The sequence below is a fragment of the Numenius arquata genome, chromosome 6 (assembly GCF_964106895.1).
Source record: "Numenius arquata chromosome 6, bNumArq3.hap1.1, whole genome shotgun sequence".
Lineage (NCBI taxonomy): Eukaryota > Metazoa > Chordata > Aves > Charadriiformes > Scolopacidae > Numenius > Numenius arquata.
This window is the reverse complement of record NC_133581.1, coordinates 2,869,814-2,896,832: the sequence shown is the minus strand read 5'-3', so window position 1 is coordinate 2,896,832 and position 27,019 is coordinate 2,869,814. Positions and strand designations below refer to the sequence as shown.

General features: G+C 41.5%; 1 protein-coding gene across 1 annotated transcript; it reads right to left on the bottom strand.

Moving 5' to 3' along the window:
• Positions 1-4,052: 4,052 nt before the first annotated feature.
• Positions 4,053-22,456, bottom strand: FBXO3 (F-box protein 3). The gene is made up of 11 exons (XM_074149012.1): positions 22,232-22,456; positions 18,726-18,815; positions 16,737-16,900; positions 14,319-14,433; positions 11,534-11,738; positions 10,466-10,511; positions 8,153-8,237; positions 7,194-7,316; positions 6,640-6,755; positions 6,050-6,240; positions 4,053-5,188 (listed from the first exon to the last, which is right to left on the bottom strand). Exons 1-11 carry the CDS (start codon positions 22,435-22,437, stop codon positions 5,063-5,065), a joined length of 1,467 nt encoding a protein of 488 aa, XP_074005113.1. The 5' UTR covers positions 22,438-22,456; the 3' UTR covers positions 4,053-5,062.
• Positions 22,457-27,019: the final 4,563 nt, after the last annotated feature.

Below are 27,019 nucleotides of genomic sequence, written 5' to 3'. Positions count from 1 at the left end.
GATACTCGATTCCAGCATGAAATACCTGGAACTCGCTGTAGCGTTTTAAAAGGGATTCTGGATTTATTCTTCTTCCCACAGCACAACTGCCAATTCATTTGTTGAACCTAAAGCAAACCCTAAATCCCTCAGAACTTAAATCCGATTCTGTCCGTGTACGACAGCAGTTGAGATGATTATCAGTCTCTCAGCGTATGGGCTTATCGGTGGCTTTAAGATTTTTGGCTCTGTTTAAGCCATAAACAAAAGCAAAGGGATGTAAGATGCTTGTATGTTATTGTATGCAACTTATTAAATGAGAATCCACTCAATCAAGACTTGATATAAAAAAAAAAATCCCTTAATTTATTAATTAATCCCTTAATTTATTAGTCAATCCCTTAATTTATAAATTAACAGCAAGATGTGCTGGTAGCCCAGAAAGCCCCCCGCATCCCGGGCTGCACCCCCAGCAGCGTGGCCAGCAGGGCGAGGGGGGGTTTCTGCCCCTCTGTTCTGGGGAGACCCCCCCTTCAGTGCTGCCTCCAGCTGTGGGGCCACCAACAGCAGAAGGACATGGTCCTATGGGAGCGGGGCCAGAGGAGGCCACGGAGATGCTGGGAGGGCTGGAGCCCCTCTGCTGTGAGGACAGGCTGAGAGAGTTGGGGGGGTTCAGCCTGGAGAAGAGAAGGGTCCAGGGAGACCTTAGAGCCCCTTCCAGTCCCTGAAGGTGGTGAAGGCAAAGCAATAAGATGTTGCTGAGGTAGAAAAGACCTTGGGCAACCAAAGAAAACAAGTGTGTTGTATCAGCCTGTAGATAGCAAAAAACCACAAAGAGCCTAACTTGGGAAAACTGGGGCATTCCTTTAAAACGGCAAGGTTGCTGGTTGTTACAAAGTGTTGAAAATAAGAAGTGTGTGTCCTTTAGGTGAACTGAGCTCATCATAATGTGAAAACCACACCTCCTCTAGCTGTGGTCCTCTTAGATGAGATCCCTACTCCCCCAGTATGAGCAGTAATTTAGGAATATACTATACTTTTAATTCAAAATGAGAATACAAGTAGCCATTATTGTGAGATCATAAGCCAGCAATGGTAAGTATAGTATGCTAATTAGTCAATTTTTGTAAAATATAAAAGCTTACAATGTACAAGCTGAGGTGTGCCAGCTTCATGGAGCTCCCACCAAGCACCCATCTCGGCAAAGACATGAAATAAATACCCTGGCTCTGCGTGCAGATCAGCTCTTTGCACATGGGGTGAGGAACCCAGATTTGGGACAACAAAGGGGGTTCCAGGGAAGCTGGGGAGGGACTCTTGATGAGGGAGGGGAGCCATAGGACAAGGGGGAAGGGTTTTAAACTGAAAGAGGGGAGATTTAGATGAGATCTAGGGAAGAACTTCTTTGCTGTGAGGGTGGTGAGACCCTGGCCCAGGTTGCCCAGAGAAGCTGTGGCTGCCCCATCCCTGGAGGGGTTCAAGGCCAGGTTGGAGGGGGCTTTGAGCAACCTGGTCTGGTGGGAGGTGTCCCTGCCCATGGCAGGGGGTTGGAACTTGATGATCTTTAAGGTCCCTTCCCCCACAAACCATTCTATGATTAATTCACTTAGAAAATTTTGCCATGAGGAACCAGGATCAAGGAACTTCACTTCAGCCATAGACAAACATTTACCTGGTCTCTCTTCCGAAAACCTGTGAACAGATCCCCTTGCAAGGTGGATATCGTCACAGACAAATAGTATTTCCATTTTGGCCTGAATTTTCCACCTTACATTCTTCGCACAGATGATGGGAAGTTACTTTAAACAATGACAAGGGGGGAAAAATAATCCAGCACTGGAATAACTGGCACGGCAACTTCTGTTCGGTTGTTGGGGTTTTTTTTTTTCCCACTGGCTCTCACAGCACTTGTTTTTCTTTCGTGTGATGAAATCACAGCAAGGGAATGGTGGCCAAAGGTCCTCTCCGTTAAACTATCCAGCCAGCAAAAGCCCACAAAAATGCTGAAGGAATCCTAGGGCGCAATTATGAAGAGACTGTCAGCGTAGGCCTTTTCCAGGTACAAAAAACAGAAGGACAAGTGCCACGTTTGCGTTGGATGCACTGGGTTTGTAACCGTTTTCATAGATGTTCAACCAAGCCTGTTGTACCTCAACAGGAGAAGTCCTAACCACACGTCAAACAGTCAGAATCCATGCCAGGAGACACTGGTAGAATCACAGAACCACAGAATGCGATGGGGTTGGAAGGGACCTCTGGAGATCATCTAGTCCATCCCTGCCAGAGCAGGGTCACCCTGAGCAGGCTGGACAGGAACACATCCAGGTGGGTTTTGAATCTCCAGAGAAGGAGGCTCCACCACCTCTCTGGGCAGCCTATTCCAGTGCGCTCTCACTCTCAAAGTAAAGAAGTTTTTCCTCATGTTGAGATGGAATTTCCCATGTTCCAGTTTGTGCCTGTCGCCCCTTGTCCTGTCACCGGGCTCCCCTGAGAAGAGTCTTGGCCCATCCTCTTGACACCTGCCCTTTGGCCATCGCTCGGCATTGATGAGCTCCCCTCTCAGGCTTCTCTTCATCAGGCTGAACAGCCCCAGGTCTTTCAGCCTTTCCTCAACAGAGAGATGCTCCAGTCCCTTCATCATCTTTGTAGCCTCTGCTGGACTCTCTCCAGTAGTTCCCTGTCTTTGAACTGGGGGACCCAGAACTGGACCCAGTACTCCAGATGTGGCCTCAACAGGGCAGAGCAGAAAGGTAGGATGACCTCCCTTGACCTGCTGGCCACGCTCTTTTTAATGCACCCCAGGAGGCCATTTGCCTTCTTGGCCACAAGGGCACACTGCTGCCACATGGTCAACTTGTCCAAGTTGTCCCCCGCTTCTAGTGAAGACTTCCACAGTCCAGCAGCGCTGGAAACACAACGGATTCCTTGTTTTCTTTAAGGATCTTGACCCTTCACTTTTCATCCCAATCTGGCACAAGCTTCAGAGCTTTGGGTGGGGTGAGGAGAACCACTGGCATGAACCCTACTTGAGATGCACATAATGAAGAGTTACGACGCTGCAGCAACACCGCATCTGGCAGCTTTAGGCAATATGCCATTGCTAAAAATAGCTGCCTGGAGCAACGGAATAACCATTTCCCTGTCACAAAACCACACGTTTGGTACAAAAAGAGCAACGTGTCACCCCACTACCTGGTGATCTCCTCGCTTCATACAGGCACAGGTCACAGGAGTCCTTTGGCCACCAGATCTGCTTGGACCAGAGGCCTCAAACCCCCCCATCCCAGTGCTCAGAAGCCGACAGAATAGCACTGCCCTGGATCTTGGCTTCTCCTACGGTAAAGAAATAATTATAGTTCCTCTTTAACAACCCAACAGAGAGCCGCTTCCTGAGAAGGGCAAGATCAACATGAGTTGGGAGGTGTTTCTGTAGAGCCTTGTGACCTCGTGCTGATACTGCTCAACCAGAACACGCAGATCCTGGCAGAGCACAAAGCAAACCTTCGACCATGAGAGTTATCGATCCTTAAGAACACAGAGCAGACTGACAGCACTGCAGTAAGTCCTAGTTACTCTAAATCCCCTTTTCACTCATCCTTTTAAGAGATGATGACATTTTTGTTAAGACAAAGCGTTACGCCACAAACATCACATTTTCCCTCACGGTTAATACTGAGGAGTCCTCAAAATGGCAATGTTTTTAAACGACTCCAACATTCACACCACTGCTCAGTCTTCTGCGAGAGACAACACAAGGGTTTTTTTGCTTCTCTAGATGTTTAAGCCGACAGACTGTTGTAGGGGTCGCACTATTTCTTTTTCTACCTTGTACCATCGTGGAAGATCCAACCGCTGCGTGGCACTAGGGAAAGAGGAGCACACAGAGAATACTTGTAAGAAAACCCAGGCTTTCTGTACGAGCAGCAACAGACACATTCAGCTGGAACCACAATATACTGGTTTTTCTCACAGGAACTACTAATTTCAGATGTCAGAGAGAGGAACTGCCAACAGCCACAGAAGACACAATTAGTCCTGGCAAGTTCTGGCAAGAAGAGTCCCGTGTAGCACTTCAGAGCAAAGGAGGCAGTTGTTTATTAATGACAATGGAAACAAAATAAAAGTGATAAAGCAAACATACTTCTTTAAATATAAAGTTTCTAGTCATCTGGTGTTCTGTCAGGCTCCCTTTTTTTAATTCAGGCGTAGTTACAAAAATCCATAGAGGATTTAGGGGAACATGATACTTCGACAGAAATTTGTCTCCTATGACAAAGTCTGAACAGCAAACATCATATAAAGAAAAAAAACCCTCAAAACATATTTACAAATTCATATTTTGTAGTCATTGAGAAACTTCTTGGTTACCGAGTGGCAGGTTATGCATGTACACTACATTCCAAAAGGCAGTATCCAATCAGAGTCACTTCGCATAAAATTAAGCTGAAAGACAGATTGTCTAAAAATAAGGCCAGTTTCATTCCTAATTTATGCATTTGATGACCAAAATTTTCTGGTACTTCTATGTTAATTAAAAAAAAAAAAAAAAAAAGCATAAGAGCACCTGATCTCACCCAAACAAGACACACAGACCAAACTGCGAGTTTCCTTCTTAGCAGGAGTTATCCAGAGTAGAAACTCATGAGAAAGGACAATAGTATGCCCTTTTTTGCCGTCTTGTCTATTGCTAATTTTAAATGCTCGTATAAAAACAAATCCCCACACCATATTCGCAATATGATCATAAATAGGCAATAGTTTAAAAATGTAAGATATGATTACCTCAGACTATCAAGCTGTTTCGCACTTCAGAAAAAAGTGAACGAAGCCCAAACACCTTCCTCTTCCTCTCCCTCCCTCTCCCTGTCTTCCCTCCCCCCACCCCCAAAGTCCCCTCCCCACTTCCAAACCAGGAAAAAAAAAGTTATACTCTGATGAATATTAGAACTGGCACCAACATTCATGCTAGTTGCCCCGATGTGCAACAGAAAGTTCATTTACAATAGTCAGAAATATTCTTATGCACTAGCCCCAGAGAGTTCAGCTTCTGAAAACAGTTTGTTTGGAAAAAAAAAAAACCCCATCAGGTATGACGTGGGCAGCGTCCAGAAGGTGCAGGAATGTCCAACACTCTACGTCGATCTTCATATTCGTCAGTGTCTGTGGAATCTTCGTCTTCATCCACTGCGTATTCATTATGATTTGGTTCCTAATACAAAACACATGCATACTTGATTAAAATCTTCTATTCCAGCTAGTTCTAAGAAAGCACTAATAATTCCCTAGAAAAATCTGAAGTCTGTATTACCGCGTCAGTATCTGGAGCAGACACTGGGCTCTATGTCCTAAAACCAGCTCATTGCAATTCTAAAGTTTAATTTGCAACAGAGATCGTTTTGCCAAACTATTTGACCTTTAACTCAGAAAATACCCATTAGCTTTCATTATTTCACGCGTATAACTACATAATGCCACGATTCGGTATTTTAGCTGTACCAATTTTCTCGGTGGCTTATGTTGTCTTTTAATAAAAAATAGTTTAAAAACAAAGGGTCATTACTATCTTTAAAACAGAGGTAGACCAAAAGAGAAAATCAAATTATTTTTACAGTCAAGTGAACGGAAGGAGGTTACAGCTCCCAGAAATGTGAGCACGAGTTAAGAGATGCCATTTTCCGTGAGAAGCACGACCTCTGCTGGCACTTGCTGTTAGAGCTACCGGTAACGAGAGTGTCTCAAATCCCTGGAAAAATGTGAGAAAGTGTCCAACTAGAAGTCTGTCCTCAAGGAAAGACTCGATGCTCGCACAAAAACTTTCAATTTCTATCTAAAACTAAATAAGGGCTATGCCAGCGATAAAATAGAGCGTTCTTCTCTAAATGTGCCAAAGGGAGAAATTATACCGTTCATCTGCAATCCCCAAACTAAAACTACGTTATAATTAACAGTCAGCTAAACATCTTACCGATTTGCAAAGTCATTAAACGACTTTATGAAATGCACTTTAGTGAGAACTAATGATCATCATCAAAAAATAATCTACCACAAGCAGAACTGCATCTGCGCTTACCATTCGTGCCGTAGACACCTTGAATGTTGGACACACCATATGAAATCTGGGAATTGTGACGTTAAAGAATTTGTCCTTGTAGTAGAGGCAGTGGAAGGTGTAATATCCCTCCATGTATCCAGATGTTGTGGAAAACGTGGTACAGCTGGTATATTCATAGACTCTCCCTGGACTGATAATTGGAAACTCCCCTGTTGGTAAAACGTTAGATGACAATAGTGAGGTCTGAAGAAGAACTACAATTTAGCAGTTGGCTAAAGCACTCGCGCTACACAACATATTCAGATGGATCATTTTATATTCCAGTGGATGCATAGAAGTTTCTCAGCAACTACTGATGTTAAAAAACAGTGACGAGTGGTTAACTATCAGGATGTTCAGATATCCCTTGTAGAACAACTTCGAAGACAAAACAGATGGATACGTCTCTCTCTCTTTCAAGCGACAAGATGATTTTGATGCAAACCGTAAAACTACCACCCTCTGTCACCACGATGAGCAAGCAGCAAATAACGTAACTTCCATAACATGCACATTAAATACAAAAAGCACTCTCTCTAATGGGTTCAAAACAGCAATCTTTTACTTACCAACTACTCCAGGCCCCTGAACTTCTTCTACATCACCTTTGGCATTTGTTATTCTCCAGTATCGACTGTCCAGCTGACAAGCCTTCTCAGGAAGAGCATCTTTGGACATTTCAATTCTGGAAGCCAAACACCACACTCAATGTTAGTTAACTACTTTCATACGTGTTAAGAAATGCTTTAGTATCCTTGGGCTCTCTCTCCAACCAGACTGGGGAAAAAAAAAAAACCTTAAGGTGAAGTATACTGAATAAATTGTCAGGATCATCCTCATGTCTCTGCTTCACTATCTATTGTTATTGACCCCTCTCTAAAGCATAAGTTACTCCTAACTTTTTTCCCTCACCTATCACTGTATTTAACCAATTACCAACTTGACTAGTACTTTGCATCCCTGACCAGGCAATGATTCAATATTTTTTTTATTTATAAGTACAGCATGTTGAGCACATCCTATTCATTTTAGTACATTTATGAATGTCCATAAATTTGCAACAACTGATCCTTTGAACGTTACATAGGTCTTTCCCATGTTATAATTCAGTAGTTATTTTTACCTGATTCTGTAAGTGAAGAAATAATGGGGTGGATGTACAGAACTGAGTTCAGGTAGAAAAGATGTGGACACGGAAACTGTAATATCTCCGGTGGTGGCAACACATTCTTTATCATGCACGTACCTACAGAAAGCAAAGCATTAACTCTGCAAATAGCTCAGTGCATTCAATTCAGAAATCTAAACATGTAAAGTGATTAGTTAATTACTAATAAGAGCACTGTGGTGCTAGGTTAAAAGTAATTCTTAACTTGTCATTTGGCTTTTAAATAAAGGATGTATGCAGTGTCTTCATGACCTATGCTTCCCCATCACCTAAATTCATACAGCTGTCGATCTCTTTGTACTTTCATTAATGCCTGTATGAAGCTGAGAATATAATTTGATCTGAAGTCAATGAAGACACTCTTGTTTAACAAAGATGTGTCGTTACGCTATTTAAAAACCAAAAACTAGCAACTCCTACAGCAAATTAATTTACAGAGCAGGAACTTGGTTCTATAGCACCTCAGTTTGATGTAATTATAATGTTCTTGCTTGTAACTAGAAGAAATAAAAAGCGCATGGAGATTCAAACACCAGAAAGGTCCTGTTTCAGTGTTATTTTAGAAACCAGTTCACTGAAACAATTGCTTTTTTAGTAGCTCAGGACAGTCCTGCAGCTGCAGCACACTCATGGCAAGCAGAATAAATATTATGCTGTTTGCTGAGCTTCAGATCAGTTATAATGCAAAATTCTGGTCCCGTTAATGCAAAGTTATAAACTCTGAAGCTTCTGGTAAAAAAAGATTTCTTTAACCATTCTGTTTTACAGCTTCATCTGCAATAAGCTTAATATCCTTTCACCTCTCTCCACCATTAGCTTTATCATCAGATACCCATAGGTACTTGGAAAGAGGTCAGCATTCTAACAGGAGCATCCCAGCCTTGCAGCGAGGTTATAAATCCCAGTCACAATACCTGAAAATCTGGTCTCTGATGATCGGATAACCACCAGTTACAACTTTGTTTACATAGGATGTAAACCATTCCAAGTAAGATGTACCTAGATGCCAAAGAAGAAAAGTAGTTATAAAACCAGGCAAGTTTACCACTTGGCCCATTACAATAAGTACTTCAAGCAAACAGTTTAAAGCTTTGGATGTTTTTATAATAAACTCTCAGACTTATTTAGATGAGTCAGTCCATTATACCCATAAAGACCATTTGGAGAAACCAACCAAAAGCTGAGCGTTACGAGTGCACACTCCAGAAAGGACACAACAAAGAAAGAATCTCTTTGTTAAGTATTTCACGTTACAACCATGGTCTTCAAACGCTAGTGTCTCTCATCATCTGGTTTCCTGCTCCTGACTCTTCTGCTATGACTGGGAAACACGACAAATATAGTGGCCGATACTATTTGCATAGCTATTTCCAACTATTCTACCTATAAAAAGCATGCAAACCTGCTGCTGGATTTATGGACTTAATTTTGATAAGCAGGTTTCCATATGAATGGAGTTACATGGCAGCAAGTTGCAGAATTTCCCTCTCCTTAAAAACAGGGGTGATTTATAGACATACTCTGTTCTCCCACTACAAACCCAGAAGACTAAGGCTGTATGACATTCCATGGAATCTGGGATTTTGACACACTTCCAGCCGTTGTCTTGAGAAAGCTTTTCACACACCTAAAGCCATTAATTAGGAACAGCTTGATTTCTAAGTAGACAGTCAAGCTGTCACATTCAACTCTCAAAGAAGAGTTTCATACAAGAGATACTGGCTCTCCATAAAAGAATTTCTCAGCCATAAATCTTCCAAGCACTGCAATATAGAGTTCAATAGAAAAGTACAGAGTTCTTCAATTATTTGTCAGAATTACTGGTACAAAACTGGATTTAAGCTGAAATACTAAGAAATCATTATCATCACCTTCACTGACGTGTTATCAAGCGCTACCACTCCTGTTAGATTAAGTGCACTTACCACTTCTTCCTTTGAGGCAGAGCTATGTGTACTGTCCTTTGATCCTTTGGAAGCCTAAGGAACTCCAAGTTTATTATCCTCCTTTCTACCACTAATTCACAAAATGCAAACCTTGTACAAAGTAACTCTGAATGGAGAAAGTGGAATGATTTACCCTGCCACATTCAGAGTGACAAGAGATAAATGCTGTATATGAAACTTTCCCTCCACTCTGCAACAAGTCAAGATTAACCCTTTCAGCCAAGTGGAATACATTTAAATATGATGTCAGATGACTTCACCATTGACTCAAGTCCATAAAAGCAGCAATAGCTGCATTATATCACCCTCAGGTGGAGAGAAGCAAGTAACAAAACTCTTGAGCTTCTGCTGTATCTTTCCTATGATGGTTCTAAAGCACACAATGCATTCCGCAATAACCTCTGTAAAACGACTTCACCCTGAAATCAGTTCATACAATCAATCAGGACATAGAAAGGTTTCCTAAAATTAGCGTGGCTAAGAGTCTGGCTGCCTTCAACCCAAACCAGTCCTGGTATAGTGTTGCCTAATGTGACTTCTCACTGTAATATTAACACGTTATTTCCCAAGAAATGTGCAAGGCTAAACTTTAATATTAATTTTGGTGCCATTTATTACACATCTGCTTTCCCACTGAGTGAATTAATTTAGATATAGCCACAATTACCAGATTCCAGTAATTAACAAAAAAGAAATAATCAAAACACTACTCCAGTCAATGTACATCTGTGACAGATGATCACGACAGATTACTACATAACCAAACAACAATTACACAGTTTACCCCTCCTCTCCTTTATCCTTTGAACAAAGCAATGAAGCAGATCAAAAAAAATCCAGAAAGGTTTTCTTCTGCAGCTATGTTTATAGTTAATTAGATTTCATTAAGGGACACAAAATATTTTCAACTTCTAACATGGTTGCAAAAACTTGTGGGGAGAAAAAAAAATAATAAATCTTTCTGTCCACTCGGGTGTTGTATTTAATAACTGCTTACATCATCCCTATAACAGCTAAGTTAAAGGTTTTGCTCATCTCGTTAGACAGGTTAGTACACAGAATGATTTGTCTACGAGACACACAGGAAGACGAGCTTTAATAGAGAAAACTTGTATCCAATTTCAAGTAACCGCTGATGTTTTAAAGCAGGTCAGAGTGTTACAAGTAGCACAGAAAAGCACAGAAAAATGTAGAACATTTACTTTGTTCAAGTCATACAACATGCGTTTTCTAAACAGTGCAATTAAAACATTTCGTGGAATATTTTATCTAAAGTGTTACCTGTAATGAACATATCAATAGCAGATGGATTGCGAGCCATTTGGTCCTAAAAGGGAAAGAAGGTTATGGATGTGTTAGAAGGAGAGCGTTAGACTTCCAAGGTTAAAATTCAACACTTGAAACATAGCATAAGGAACACTTTCCCTATATTCATTAAGCCTAAAGTCTGGCTGCTTAATACATATAAAAATATAAGCAAGTAACCTTCCAAGTTCCCAAGCGTTATCCAGAAAGTTTAAATACTCGGCATAATACGAAAGGGGATCTTAACATCCTTCAAGTGATCCATTATCAAGGCATTCCCTAGAAATCTCATTGCTACATGCTTTGAAAACAAACGGCCATGAATTCCATAGAAGGATGAAGTTCTCCATCTTTTTTTTTTTTTTTTTTTTTCTCTTTTTACAAGAAACACCCTTTACTTGCCCTCCTTTCTTTTTGGAGTGGGGAGATTGTCAGGGCATGGGAGAGAGAGGGCTAAAATCTTGTTAGGTTATCCTTAAGCTTCACTAGCAACAATATGTCTATCTTAAAATAACACAGCTATAAGAATTATGAAAAATACTTAATTGTGTTCTAGAAAGGAGCTGTTCAAGAGCAATTTGTTCTTTCACTGGAAAGTAAGTTTTGCTCACAATCCAGAGGGTATCATTTATTGTAGTAAGTTTACATCTAACATATCTGGGGGAGGAGATATATACAAATGCTGATCTTCCAGAATAGAGGAGGTTTTCTTCGTTATGGAAACAGGGACAAGAGTATATACCCATCATATTTTGAACAAATTAAAATAATACTTTCCAATAAGGATGACTGTTGTACACTATGAGGCTGTAGAAATTACTACGGCCATTAACAACTTCCTGTCCATTTCTCTCATTTACTAACTATTCCACTTGGGGGCTTTGATGAAAACCAGATGGCAACTCAGGGGCAAGTAACAAACAAATACGATGTCTTAATATTCACCTTATTCTACGTAAAATATTTCAGATATCTTTAACATGCAAAGGGACACCATCAATCATTAGAAAAGTACATTCACAAGTATAAACATATCTTTCTTACTGGACATTGATAGAAGATCTCGTATTTATTTCGTCCCTCCACACTCTCCAGGGCCATGTATTGACTCAGGCCAGTATGAATGCAAAAAGTAAGAGGAAGGCATTGTTTCAGACCTGGCCTCTGCTGAAAACCTCCAGCCGCTGTGTCGATATCCAACAAGTCTTCAGAGCGGTAGTGGTTTGACAGTGCCATGCTTCCCATCAAACTTAACAGACAACAACAACAAAAAGGGAAGATAAACAGAAGATGCCACTCACAATGCAAAGACAGTTTTAAATCTTTTCTAAGCATTGATTCTACAAATGCTCTAGATGCATATTAGGCTTTGATGAAGTCTAATATCCAGGTGCTGGACTAGGTTATTAGTTTACAACATCAACATTCACAGAGGGAGGCTTGAGGGCCCTAAGATAAACATTTCCTTGTATGTTTTGTGCATCCCAAAGCAGCATTTTGGTGATTCCCATCACGTCTGCAACTACTTCAAAGAAGCTGCTCACAGCTGACGCAGCTTCCTATAGTAGCATAATATAATAAAAACTAGCGCTCCGTATCTCAAGTTTTGTGCAAGTTCATTTCAATACTATCAAAGCATCCAGGATTTTTCAATTAGAATACCAAGCTGCTATATAACATTCATCGATCAAAACTGCAGTGAGGTGCTCTGCATGCTTTGGAGAGAAGGGCAAGAAGAAAACAAGGAAAAATAACTATTGAAGTCAGAGAGATTATAATCCCAGTATAAAAACTAAGGGACAGAGGCACAAACAAACAGACAGAGAAGGAAAGAATGAGAGAACATTAATGAGCATGACACGGCAAGGCGATCAACTGGGTTTCAAATTTTTTCCTCTAGCTTTTTGTAAGCATCACAGCAAAGAATGGGATTTTTTAATTGGTTTAGTTTCAACAATAAGGAAGTGACGTTGAAGACAGTAAAACGAGCCTCTCTGTACATAAGAAAACTATATGTAAATTTGTAAAAAAGTAGTACTAATCTGAAATATGTAACAGATTAGGAATGGAGGCAAGTATTGGAAGCTAAAGTTAACATTGATACGATAAACTGGGCTAGGTGAGAGCTACAGTGAAAAAAAACCAAACTACACTCAATGTAATAAAGGGGCAGACAATGGAAGAATGACAAAAAGGGGTAACACGATCAAAGTAATCAACAACAAGGGCACACACTACAGCGTTGCGCTTAGCAATAAGAAGAGTACACAAACCTCTAATGTACACCTCCCCACCCACACTCCCTTCTAATTTGCCTTTCACTGATGTTCTCAGGTGTAAAGTCTTGCAGACGCTGAGCTTTTACTGGTGTTATGAAAGCAGTGACTCAGGGACAAGCTGCCACACGTCAGCATGGTATAAGCTGCTCCCATCCTGGGCAACAGGTTCCATTCCTCTTTTTCCTTACGTAGTCTTGCCTGGAATTAGCACATTCTACAGTTTAAAAAGTGATGCTACCATCCAGACGCAGAAACGTGAAGCATCTAACAATGACAACTAGTCTCCAGCCTCCTCCACTTTTGGCCTAACATTTCAACAACTTGCTCCATAGACTTCTACTACCTACACCTGATCTTTCCAGTATTTATCTCCCACAAGAAAGCGAGCCTGTCCCCAACAGTAAGAGCACACCTTCCACTCGCAGCATGGCGGCCCCTCTTGCTCCAGGGTCCCCCATGTCAGACCTAACTAGTCCCCCAGTCAGTGCTCCACCAGCAAAGGTTGTCAACCTGTGTGTAAGGCTCAGGTCCTCACTTTGAGGGCACAGTGATGGACCACAGCCCACCGGCAGTCGTTCAAGCTGAAAAGCATGCCCAAAGGCATGTGTTTGCTCCTGCAGCCCTTCCACGGACACATCACCACAGTAGAGGCTTCGTGGGAGTGAAAGAGTAGGAAGAGCAGGAAGCACACAAGCTAGAGCTCCATTTGAAGTCTACAGAACTAGGGCATCTATCTCCTCTCTAAAAAAAGTCTCTCCTGGAAAAGAAACAGAATGAGAAGTCATCCTTATGGTTGCATGAAGCTGCTTCCCATATCCCTTCTGCACATACAGCACTGGAATTGGAGGAGGTTGCACCTTCTTTACTGGTGAAGGCGTTGCCCCCTACAGACACTGCAACAATTTGCCCTGGCTTTCCAACTCTGATGTTCGCGGGGCTTCATCAAGTGCTGACCTGCAAACTTTTTCTACAGCTGGAAAATAGGAAACTCTGTTTGGTCATTTCCCTTCTAATCTTGATGTAAAAGGAGTTTTTAATTGCTGAAACCACATAAAATCATAAAGTCTTCTATTCAGAAAACCTAATTTGCAGAACTGACATTTTGATTCTACTTTAAATCACGACCTGGTTTGAAAGTTATTCCCTAACTATTTTAAAGAAGAAAGTTATTAAATAATGAAACCTGAAGAGTGCAAGAAGCTAATTTACTTATGTAATATAAAGCAAAACTTCAGGGGAGCAACTTGCAGTGGTACGATTAAAAGTCTAGCAGTTGGAAGATTTAGTTATTAAAAAAGAAAAGAGAAAGGTTTTCACTAGGAAAAGTGTAAGAGTAATTTGAGCAATTAGAAATCTACACTGTGTTTTAAATTGCTTGTGAGACTAGAAAATAACCAATTCTAGACGTGGCACTTCAAGGGGTCACTCAGCTGTAGTATGTTTAATGCTTCATCTATCCTGTTGGGCAGACATTTTATCTTTTTAAGAAATAAAGTATTCAAGAAATACAAAAGGAATTAATAACTTGGTGTGTAGTTTTCACTCCTTACCCAGGAACCACCAGCTTCTGTCCATTATGAATACGAAAAGAACATCTATAGTCATCAGGGAGTTTGCAACCTATTTGTGCTTCCACAGCATCTAGGTCTTCCTCCCGCACGCTCTCTGTGTACAAAAAGAAACAAGAGTATTAAGCGGCAGCTTTGGAGGGGGGATCACAACTGCTGCTCCTCTGAAAACTGTCAAATTTAATGCTGCTTCACTACTCCGCCTGTGAGTGTCCAGTATGCTGCTCCTGACAAAGGTGAATATTAGGATTTGTTTTAAGACCCCTCTTTTAAAATTTTATTTCACATCATTTCAACAGAGCTGCATGGGTAGAAATATGAGAAAAAATTAGCTACATTCCAGACATAATAGCACGTTTTCAACTGCCAACGAGAATTTTAAGTAGCCCCAGCAATCTTAACATTATGGATTTTTTTTTTTTTTTTATGTTACCACAAAAGAAATATAAATTTCAAAGTATTTTGCCACTTATAATCCAGAGAAAGTGAACTAACAGACATACAAAAGCAAGACAAATTCAGTTCAACTTTGGGATGCAGCTGTCTACTAGCACAGTCTCAAGAATCTTCCACTGATTAAATTCATGCTGGTGGCCAGAATCACTAAAAATCAAGTATTTCAAATACAAAGCATGGAATTTGTAAGTGCTTTGGTAAAACGAACATGGACTCAAGTCAATATTTGGTGACTTTATTGTATGCTAGGTGGCACAAAATGAATACTACATAAATTTGTAAGGAAGTTGACTACATTAACGGATTACTTAATACAGCACCAATCTCCATCCAACAAAAACGCAACAGGCCTGACTTAAGCAGAAAGTACTTATAAAGTGAATTGAACCCTTTCCCCACAATATTGTCAGTTAAAACTTTTTGGCAATATTGATTTTACTCTCTCATCATTCTAAGGGCTGCTTGTTTCAGTTTCCAGTCCAATCAGTAACAGAGAAATGTTGGCTGCACCCACCATTCACCTGGAATTCGAAGCAATAAATGGGTGGTAACAAGGGGGTTTTCATATTGTCATCAACCGAAAGGGGTGGGGAGTAACTACTCTTACACCTCCACATGCACTTCAGGGGGTTTCCACATCCTCGCTCCTACCAAAGATCAGCTGGGTGGCCTGTGTGGTCTGTTCCAGTCAAGGCTTTTTGGGTGATTTTATATTATTTTTTTAAAAACCTTTCCATATTTGTTATCAGTTTCACTTATATGGCATAATTTAACAATTCATTGAAACAAGATCCTGTACAAATGGTATTAAAAAGTTAGAATTATGGAAGAGCTTCTGTTAAAACCTGCCAGCGCTATACAAATGTGGAAATTGATCATTTAAAACTTATTTTTGTCTTTCTGTAGACAAAGAGAAACTTCATTGCACCAAATTCTGGCAGTAAAACCATGGTAAAAATCTGTTCTTTTCAACATCTCAAAACAAAAACAATTTTTAAAGAAAAAAGTAAGTATTAAGTTCTAACCATGTTCTGTTATTCACTAATACTTAGCAAAACTTAAAAATTGGGCACTATCCAGCAAGCCAAAAAGAATGCAAGGTTTACATAGCAAAGAGATCATTGACTATAGATTTCTCTTAATTTCACACATCATGTTAAATCAAACATCTTGATTTAATTTCATCCAGAAGACTGAAGTACAGTTGCAAATGTAAGAGCTGTTTTGTCCCTATACCATAAAAGCCCAAACTTGCTGTATAAGATTTATGAACCAGAACACTGGAAGTACTTCAAGTATTAAAACACAAACTTAATTTGAAAACAGACTCTTGGGGGAAAAAAAAACAAAAAAAAGCAAAAATTCTTGTTCAGCCACTAATTTACCTTCATTAGAGGAACACAGTAAGACCTACAGAAGAAGAAAAAAATACTTCCTTTCTAATCAGCTTTAGTTTAAAATGCCTGCCTTCATGTGAAAGTGTTTTAATTAGGTCTTAAGAAAGTCTCACAAATAAAATCACACCAACAGGTCCCAGGTCCTTGAAGTAATGGGATTATTAAGCTAAAAAATAATAATAAACAAGCAAACAACAACAACAAAAAAATCAGTCACAGCAAAAAAAAAACCAAAAGCAGTTAGAGTGTATTCATTTCCTGGTTATCCCAAGATAAAGACGACAGACTGCTCACTAGAAGAAAATAATCTTGTTTTCTTCTCTGAAAAGAAATCTTCAGAGAATCTAATCGATCACTAGTAACTGGACAAGGACTATACACGTTGTCTGATCTGCTTATTTACTGGAGAGGAAGGGAAAGCATGACTATTTGACTTTCAGGGCTCTGGTAATTGAGGCACACGCCTAGGATGAAAGCAGTATGAAACACAATCACAGACAACATCGCGTCAGCCAACCTCCTAGAAAAAACAGGAATCACATCCTACCTTTCAAAGAACCAATCATCCGAGGACATCGCTGCCCTAAGTATTTCTCCAGGTCATCCCAGGCTTTTTTCAACGTAGCATAGTACCGGATGTACCTTCCTAGGTCAGAATAGGTACTGATGAAGAGGGCTTTCCAGGTCTGATTTCGTTGACTTTTTTCCTCTCTAAGTGGACATGAAGAGAAGAAGTTTAAATAGAAGCCTAAAAAAAGCTTGACTTCTAAACCCAAGAAGTTAATATTTGTTATTTGGCAGAAACATGCATAATATTAAGCCAGGAACACTATGAGCCACACAAAGCTACACAAAATTAATTAATTCCAGTATCTATTCAACAGCAACTCAGGACAGAATCAGGAAACATTTGGGGTACTTAGTACCAGGGGAAAATTTAGAAACAGTATTCCTTTAAATAGAATGCTGTCTCTTATTAAGTCTTAAAACTTATGAATTGCTAATTCATATCACATTTCACGCATATACAGAGAAGACCTTCAAAAAAAAAAAAAAAAAAAAATCACATTTTTTGATCTACTGCATTAGTCACAAACTGCTTTATTTACCCAATAAGCATTAAGGAGTAAACCAGAGAGTTAAATGAGAACTGTGTGCACTGATCTGGAAAGTCGGTTTCTTAAGGAATTGCTGCATACTCAGTACTTCTCATGGGAAGAACTGCAGGCTGTGGGAATACAGGCTGCCAAAAAAAAGTGCTGACTAACATCTGACAAAGGATGCTTGCCTCCAAATTGTAGCAGCCCTTGATAAATAGGATATATTCCTAGGATGTATTCCAACTCCTCAAACTCCAATCAGCACGCTGAATCTAAAAGATTTAATACAGCTTTACAGACATAAATAAAAATGTAACAATTGAGAAGTCTTCACATCACCTTTAAGATCCCTCTAGCTCTAGAAAGCAAAGAAGCAGCTTACTTCTTGGAGAAGAGTTGAGGGCAAAAAAAAAGTAGATTAAGTTTAATCTGGGAAGTTAGATAAACTAATGTCAAACCAAAGAGATAAAACAAATAAAAATCCAAAGTGAACTATGTCTCAGCAGGTAAGAAACGTTTCAGCATATTTTCACCCTCCAAATGTTATCTGTTGAAATTAACTACAGCCTTCATTACCCAGTTTTTCTTGGCATCAGGTACTCAGTTTGAACTTCCAATTTCCTTACCGTCTTTCCCTGCCCCCTCACCAGATTTTCCTTTCTAGTTTGGATTCTAGTAAGAAAATCGCTTAAGATTTTTATGCAGAGAATCTCAAGGCAAAATTTTACAAGTTGTGTTATATCTTCATAAAGCAGTATATAACTAGAATATGCACAACATGTTTATCTTTGTGGATTCAACTCTGCTGTTAATTTTTGAATACAGTCCATATGACATAATGACATAAACTACAACTTTGGAAATGTCTTCCTAAATTACCTCCTCCACCCACTTATGCATATATGTAACTCCTTATCACTACCTGTTCTGGCATCTCAGGCTACTTGTGTAATAGAAGGAGCACCTGCAAAACCTGAATAATGGAAAAATATGTGGAACTGATCACTGAAGTCATAAGTAGTTAATATTCCTCTCAATTTACAATCTAAAAAGAAAGATACTGTCTAGAAAACAGGACACAAAGTGGGGATAAGCAGTAACAAAACTGGTTGCTAATTCACTTCGGTCAACTCCACAGGCTTTCTCAGCTCTTGAGAAAAACAGGGGGTTTTTTAGCAAAGATGTGGATTGATACCTTTATAGTCAGCTTCCACTTAACAGCCATCCTGAGTTCAACGCAAGCCAACAGAAAGCGAGCTTTTTAAGAAACGCAACACCCCAAGAACCATATATGTAAACCCTTTTACACAGGCCAATGCAACTTCCCTGTGTAAATGAAATTTAGAGTCACTGGAAGTAATGTGGACATAAGCAGACAGCACAATAACATAAGCCTTATTTTCACAGAAAAAAAGGCTTAAAACAATTATACTTACTCTGAAATGAGCCAGTATTTCTTGCAGTGTCTTTTCCACAAGGGATCATGGCTTGATAGCTGATTTAGCCTTCGACTTAAATAGCAGCAACTATAAATATAAAATCATTACATTTGATTGCAAAAGAGTAGCAAAATAAACAGAAATAAATACTGAGCAGTATATTACACATTCATTCTCAGGAAATAAATGCAGAGTTTGAAAGTTAGTCAGCTGTCCTTTTTAGAGCCGTGCTTACAATGGTTAAAAGTCTTCACTACAGCTGTACGAGTCGTGAACTACTTTTCTACACACTTTGAGAACTGTCAGCAATTAAGTAATTTTGTAAAGCAGGTCATCCTGTAGATCTATGCCATCATAAACATCGTCTGACTCCACTCCACCGGCAGTAAGCATTCCAGTAGCACAGGCTAGTTATTATGATTTAAATCACTTTCTTATATGGATTGTCAGTCTCTACCTTTTCCACTGTTTCTATGCTATAGAAAGCTCAAACAATAAGCTACAGGAACTATACAGTTTGAGTATTGCAAAGTTACTTTCTACTTTAAGTTGTTTAAATAACAAACTTCATCACCAGAAACAGACACAGTTAAAATATAAAGGGTGAAAAATAAGCACTGGAAATAAGCACTGCAACCTCAACCTAATGAAGACCATACATAAGCTCTTGCCATTGCATTACAGGTAACATTGCCACTTCAGGAAGTTAAAAGAATCATATCCTCCACCATGTAGCACTATTGCAAATGCAGTATTAAAAATCCTGTAGGATATAGGTCTAAAACGGTCCTCAGAAATCATTTAAGTTGATCCTGGTTTGATGCCAGGAGATAACAAAGGCTAACTTATATTCCTGATGCCTGCTCACTTGCTCTTTAAAAGCAGTGATGGAGGTGCCATCAAATACAGTCTGTGCCCATATTTACTTTTACAGTTACAAAGCCTTTCTGGAACGTACAACTGGCATCGACAGCAAGACATTTCAGTGCATTTACATGAATAAGAATGTGCAGCACAGCATCAGCAACGTGCAGAGCAATAATACAGGGAATGATTGTGTTATTCAAAGATTCATAGAATTGAAAAGAAATTATTGCCTCATTCAAACTAACCTGAACACCAGAAAATAAACCTTTTTGTCTTCTGTGTTTGAGCTGAATTATCAGTTATGCTCTCCAGAAATTTCCCAAAAGATACCACCAATTTAGATGTGGTAACATCACTTCCTCTGGTAGCTTGTTCTAACAGTTAATCTGTGTGTTTTGATGGCTGTGATTAACATCTAAATACCTCAAATGAGGTTACCAAACTTAAGATTCCAGTTACTGTGTTTTGGGGGTTTTTTTCAGTGTAGTTCAGAAATTGGTAAGTGAGAAAGACCAACAGTGTAAATGGACATAGTTAAATTCTGAAATAAAAACTTCTCATCTTTGATAAGTAAAATCTGCCAAAGCCCAGGGCTGGTGCAAACATGTTGCACTGAAACTAAAGAATTATTCATATTTACCTGTTCAATCCATTTTTTTTTCCTCCCCAATATCCACTATAAGCTGTTCAAACCAGAATTGTATTAGTATTTTGAAATCAACCTCAACAAAGGAAAGTGATTCTCCTATATGCCCTGCCATTACCCTTCCCCTCTGCAATGACACAAAGATGTAAAACACATTTACTTCAAACCTTGACATTTGCTCATGTAAATGCTTTATTCATGACATGGGGAATTTTTATTATTTTGGGGGGAGTGCGGTGGGGAAATACCCCAAAGTCAAAGCCGTTGCAGAAATCCATTATATTCATATTATATATATTATGTTCACCAATCAAGCCTGTAATTTCCGGTAGGAAAGAAGTCACTGTGGTATCACAGGAACACGTGGCTTCAAACATGATAAAGATGCAATTAAAGCCATTCTCATTAATTACATAAATATTTGGTCACCTGTCAGCTTTTCTGTTTTCAGGGCCACCAGCAGACTAACCAAACTGTGGAATACTATGGAAATTGTAATGTTTGTGATGGGCAGAGGAGATACATGTCACTAAAACAAATGTAAACAACCCAGAGATCTCCTCAAGTAAGACTTTAAGTACTACAAACAGCCAGTTATGCAAAACTACCATTACTGACCTTATAAATCAGAAACCTACATGGCATTTAACTGTCCCCGCACAGCAAAATCCATCTAATTTTGTTAAATACATAACAAAAACAGGCAAGCCTTTACTACACCATTAGCAACTACTACCAAATCATCCATGCTGGACTTATAACAATTTTTACAATTTTCACGTAAGCTCAATCTCTTTTTTGATGTTATCATAACTGAATTCTCCCTGATGTCTTTAGCTTTCTTGACTAATGTTTGGGGGGGAGGGAACCTAACCCAGAACCCATTTTGATAATATTCTATTATATTCCTCCCTCTTTAATTAAATACTGCGATTTCAATCACTGCCACTGCTTGTACTTCACTGGTAAGGTTTTAGCTGAAAACACACTCTCATCCTCACTGTCTGACTCATAACTCTTCAGCCATCTAGTAAAGTGTCCAAGAGGAGCTTGCAACTTTCATTCATGTTTTTCTGCCTGAAAAAAAAATCACCCTATCTCATTTTGTTTGGTTTTCCTCAAACAACAGCTCGTTCGAATAATTAAATATATCTACTGGCAACAAGATCACCCTTTGCTTGCCCATAGATACGCAACAGCCACAGAGAATTACTGGCTTCACAAATTCAGTTATGGGTTCATTTCAAGGCCAGGCTGGATGGGGCTTTGAGCAACCTGGTCTGGTGGGAGGTGTCCCTGGCCAGGGCATGGGGATTGGAACTCGATGATCTTTAAGGTCCCTTCCAACCCAAACCATTCTGTGATTCTATGATCTCCAAGCTGGAATTTAGGTACAAAGAAAAACAAGATAGAATGGGGGAGAGAAAAACAGAAAACAAACAAACAGTGAGCAAACAGTTCCCTTTAGCTTACAAAAAAAAAAAACGGGGGGGGGGGGGGGGGAGGGCAAAAAAATCCGAAGAACCGTTTCTGGAAGGGAAGGGTATCTGGAAGGGACAAGTCCTCCACACAGCAGCTCCTCCAGAAGGAGCCAACCCCTTTTCCCACCCGCTGCCGAGCGCTTTGGAAGCTCTGTGCCCGTCCAGTCCTCCCAGCCCGCTGTCCCCGGCCCCGCTTGCCGGCCCAGCGACCCGCCCAGCGAAAAGTTGTGAGATCTGCCGGCAACCCCCGCCTCCCCCGCGGGTTTCACCCCGCCTCCCCCCGGGCTTCACCCCTCAGCTCTTCCCGCTCTCCCGACCCCCGCAGCCAGCCCCGGCTCACACGCCAAACGCAGGCCGGGCCTCCCGCCCCTCAGCCCCGCTTCCCCGCCCCGCCCCGCGGCCCGGCGCTGCCTCCCTCACCCCCCGCCGAGGCCCGGCCCGGTCCGGCTCGGCCTTCCTTTCCCCCCACCCCCGTCAGCGCGGATCACGGCGGAGCCCCAACCCCGTACCTCATCAGATCCCGGTAGTCGAGGAAACTGAGGATGAGGAGCAGCGGGTCGGTTGGCAGCAGCTCCAAGCTGAGGGTTGACGGCTCCATATCCAGGGGCGCCGCCATCTTGCGAGACGTCCCGCGGCTCCACCGCCACCGCCGGGGACGCGCCCGCCCCTCGCGCCGCTCCGCTGTAAGCCGCCGGGGCGGGGCGGGGCGGCCCATAGCGCCCCCTGCCGGCCGCCTCCCCGCCCGCCGCCTCCCGGTCCCTCAGCCCGCCGCCTGCCGGTCCCTCAGCCCGCGGCCGGGGCTCCCCTCAGCGCCTTGGGATAGGCCGTGTCCCCCGTGCTGACCCCTCGGAAGCACCCCGAGTAGCGGCGAAGGCGGGGCAGACGTGGCCATCTGCAACCCCCAGTGCCAGCTGAGAATGGCCGGAGAGCAGCCCTGAGGAAAGGGGCTCGGGGTGTTGGTGGATGAAAAGCTCAATGTGAGCTGGTGATGTGCGCTCATATCCCAGAAAGCGCCCGCATCCCGGGCTGCATCCCCAGCAGCGTGGCCAGCAGGGAGAGAGGGGGGATTCTGCCCCTCTGCTCCGCTCTGGGGAGACCCCCCCCAGTGCTGCCTCCAGCTCTGGGGCCACCAACAGCAGAAGGACACGGACCTGTTGGAGTGGGACCAGAGGAGGCCACGGAGATACTGGGAGGGCTGGAGCCCCTCTGCTGTGAGGACAGGCTGAGAGAGTTGGGGGGGTTCAGCCTGGAGAAGAGAAGGCTCCAGGGAGATCTTAGAGCCCCTTCCAGTCCCTGAAGAGGCTCCAGGAAAGCTGGGGAGGGACGTTTTACAAGGGCAAGGGGTCCTGGGTTCAAAATGGAAGAGGGTAGATTGAGATGAGATCTGGGGAAGAAATTTTTCACTATGAGGGTGGTGAGAGCCTGGCCCAGGTTGCCCAGAGAAGCTGTGGCTGCCCCATCCCTGGAGGGGTTCAAGGCCAGGTTGGACAGGGCTTGGAGCAACCTGGTCTGGTGGATGGGACGTGGGAGGTGTCCCTGCCCATGGCAGGGGGTTGGAACTTGATGATCTTTAAGGTCCCTTCCAGCCCAAACCATTTTATGATTCTATCATCTTGGCAGTTAAACGTGTCCCATAGGGACGCTTGGCTCAGCCAGTGGCCATGAGGTGGAGGCTCCCGCTTCGGGAGAGGTGCCCCCCACCTTGGGGAGCTCAGGCCACCCAGACCTTCAGCCTCTGCACCAGTTACAGCACAGGCTTTGGCAGCCTGTGGCCATCTCTGAGCCCTGGGCAGGTGTCCCCGTTGCCCTAAAGCGTCACAGATGGCGTCTCGCTCCTGTGGTGAGGGAACTGGCTGGAGCCCATCTTGTCACCATTTCAGGTAGTCTGGGACTTGCCATGCTTTGCTTTTAAAGAATACTAACAGATCAAGCTTCTTAATTTGCTTTTCTGAAACAGAAAAACACTTTGTGTTCAGCTGGAGTACTTGGACCACTGAATCTTCGTGTGGGTATGTCCTGTTAGGATCAGACCATGGACATCCCTGGGAGATGAGGGTACTGGCTACATCCAACATCAGATTGCTTGCAATTGCTTTGTAGTTTTCCTTTTACCAAAGGGATAAGAATTAATGTTAGAATAGCACTGATGAGAAAAATACAAACCTGCTTATATGATCAACCCCTACCGGCTGATCCTAATGAACGATTAGGATTCACTAGGACTGAAATTAAAAAGGTCATGGTACATATAGATGGGAAAATAAATTTACTGAGGTGAATATCATTAAACCAAAAAAAAAATGTGTTGCATCTTAAAAGATGCAAATACTACATTTTTTTTAAACTTTCTTCCACATTTTATTGGAAAAAGATAGGTCTTCAGGGAAAGCGTATTTTCGTTTTGTTTTAATTCATTTTTGAAAAACATCTTTTCCAGAGCACTGTCCCTAGTGATTTCCCCTAAGACCTTCAAGGAGGATTCCGAGTCCTGCCTTTGCAATAGAAATCCAGACACTTTTGAAAACCTGAGGTCTTGTGCTGCCAGCTCTGAGGGAGGAAGCCCAGTGTCTCCGACATGGCTGCACGGCCAAGCTTTGGCGCTGCTGGAACCTCTGGAACCCAAACCCATGGCCACGTCCTCTCCTGAGCCACAGACCACAGACCCACCAGCTTCCAGCCATCAGCCAGGCTGCAGAAATCTCAAGTGAAAGAAAGTGTCTCAAACCCGAGATGTTGCAGGTGAAACATTTTGAGATCAACAAGCAAAATCTGTTTGCTCATCAAAAGTAGCTATTAGATAATATAGTCACAAAAATAATTCATTTACCATGCAACAGTCCTGTAAAACCAAGAATCCCAAAGCGTTTCACAACCAGTGAATTAAGCTTCACGAGCATCCTCTGAGGCAGATAAATATTAAATAGATTACATTTTATATGGAAAAATCAGACGATATGTGACAGCTGCAGAAAAAAAAAATACTCTGTTTATTTCCCTCACTTTTAGTGATTTAAATATTTTTATGTGAAAGAAGGAATGGTTTTGACTGCATGATTTTACACTAGTAATCCTTCTTCCTCTCTTCTTTTTCAGACACTAGTCGTATGTTAGTGAAGCAGTTGATTGTCGTAGCAACGTTGCTCAAATAGGAACTGAAAAGGAACAAGCTAGTGGTTGTAGGACTGCGTTTTTGCTAGCTGTTGGGGGGATTTTTGTCCTTTATGATTTGTATAACTGTGAAGTTCCCCATAGAGAAGAAAATACAACAGTAAAGGGATATTTAAAATGTAACTAAAATGCTGTTACTTGTATTTGTGTTTGTTCTTGGCTTAGTGGTCCATGAAAACCTAACAATGCAGAGCTAAGAGAAGCTACACAATTCTTTATTTCTGCCAGGTTTTGCCAAAAGATTGATCCAAAGCCTGGATAGTGTTACTTCTAGTACTTGCATAATTCTAAGCCTTGCACTGGTTGTCAATTGTAACCTTTTTTTTTTTTTTTTTTTTTTTTCTGCAAATAATTAAAATCTACTGTTTAATATTGTCTGGAGGGGAATTCTTTTCCTTTGTGACACTTTCTATTTTCATGCCGAAAATCTGTTTCAACTCTTCCGTGTTGTTTCAGTGGCTGAATCCATCTTCCTCCGCTCCTATTGTGCTCCAGTTGATTTGACGTAATTCCACGTAAATTGGCATGAGGCGTTATCTTCCATGTAAAGCTTGAGTATTTTGGGGAGGATTTCGTCCCTCAAACGCCCAAGTAAGATATAAAATTGTACAAACTACACTCTGTATTTCTTTCTTTCTCAAATTCCTTCTTTAGCTTTCTTTCTCATTTGCTCCTATTTTAGTGTTTAAATCCCTCTATCATTGGCATAACGCCACGCCGTGGTCTGAATTTCCCTTTGTATTCTGAATGACAACCCACAGCATTAAATAAAATTTGCCTGTCAGGGCGGTATGAAACATCATACAGACTGGAAAAAAATTGAGAAAACCAAGAGGAGACAGACTAAAAAGTATTCCTATGTCATATGCTTCCTCTGTGTGTTATCCTTCATAAAGCATGTATTACCTTGATCAATTAAAACACTTCTGGAATAGTTGGGAACAGCTCCACATCCGCAGCTCTCCAGGTTTCTAGATCTTTGTTGCTTTTCCAAGAGCTGACGGGCAGAGGTGTGACTGCAGAGAGGGGGGAATGGAGCTGGGACCAGCACTATGCGGGGGCTCAGGCAGCCATGGAGATGGAGCGGCCTAGAATGTGGCAATTAGTTGTAAAAATTAATTATCCACACTTGATAGGCTTGGGGCTCCTCTGGTGTATGTCGAAGAGCTGGCATTTTACTTTCCCAGTGGAAAACCTAACAAGTGCAAAGAAAGTAAAAGAGAAATATCTGTTCCTGAAGCTGAAAAAAATTTTTGCAAAATACAAACTAAACACCCCCCCCCAAAAAAAAACCCCAAACAAAAGCAAAAAAACCCACTTCAAATTGTAGCATTTAAATGTTTTACCCAACAGCAGGCTTTGTGTTCTCCATCAAATAACTGACATAAAAGTTCTTTTCCAAATTGCTTCACGCATCCCGTGTTTAATCTTTGAAAGGTGGTGAAGCTTTTAGCATCCTTCCTTTCTTTTTACTTATCGAAAGGATCTAATGGAACGCCTCACTAGGGATCTTCACCGCCCAGTGCTGAGCGTCTCTTGAAATTCACTGAATGCGCTGAGATGTTTGGTCAGGGGGTGGTCTACATTTCACAAGATCGGGTTCTTAGTGCTCCAAATGGACAATAATAAATGGGAAAAAAGGAGACTTTATGAAGAATTGGTACTTAGAAAAAAGCTGAGGTGCAGAAAATGTGTGTTCTTATTATACTATTATTACTGGGTTTGTTCTTCACTGTAGCAAAGATGCAATAAGGTCAGGGCTTCATAGGAAGGAAAAGGCCATGACCTTTGCTTGGGAGTCCGATCACCTAAAATCAACCAGAACACAATGAGTGGCTGTAGTAAAGAGCACGGAAGGAGTAAGGTAAGAAGATTAAGAACAGGAGCTGTATGATCGTGCAGCGACTCCAGTGAATCCCAGAAATGTAAAGACAGTCGGGGAGTCCTTGGAAAGGGGGGGGATTTACATCCAAACCGATAACCAGATCGGTTTTTCAGGCTTCACGGGAGTGAATCTCGGATGAGATGGGAAAGTTGACAGGGAGGCAGCAAAAGGGATCCCAGCCAGAACTTCAGTGAAATTTGTGTGTGAATAAACTAAATATGACATGGGAGCTTGTTGGATATTT

Excerpts from the sequence above, each read along its gene's own strand:
- FBXO3 (XM_074149012.1), bottom strand. The coding sequence starts at position 22,437 with ATGGGCCGCCCCGCCCCGCCCCGGCGGCTTACAGCGGAGCGGCGCGAG. Across the intron at positions 18,816-22,231 it reads GACTACCGGGATCTGATGAG|TTGCTGCTATTTAAGTCGAA; the intron begins GTACGGGGTTGG and ends TTATATTTATAG. Across the intron at positions 7,317-8,152 it reads ATCAGAGACCAGATTTTCAG|GTACGTGCATGATAAAGAAT; the intron begins GTATTGTGACTG and ends TGCTTTCTGTAG.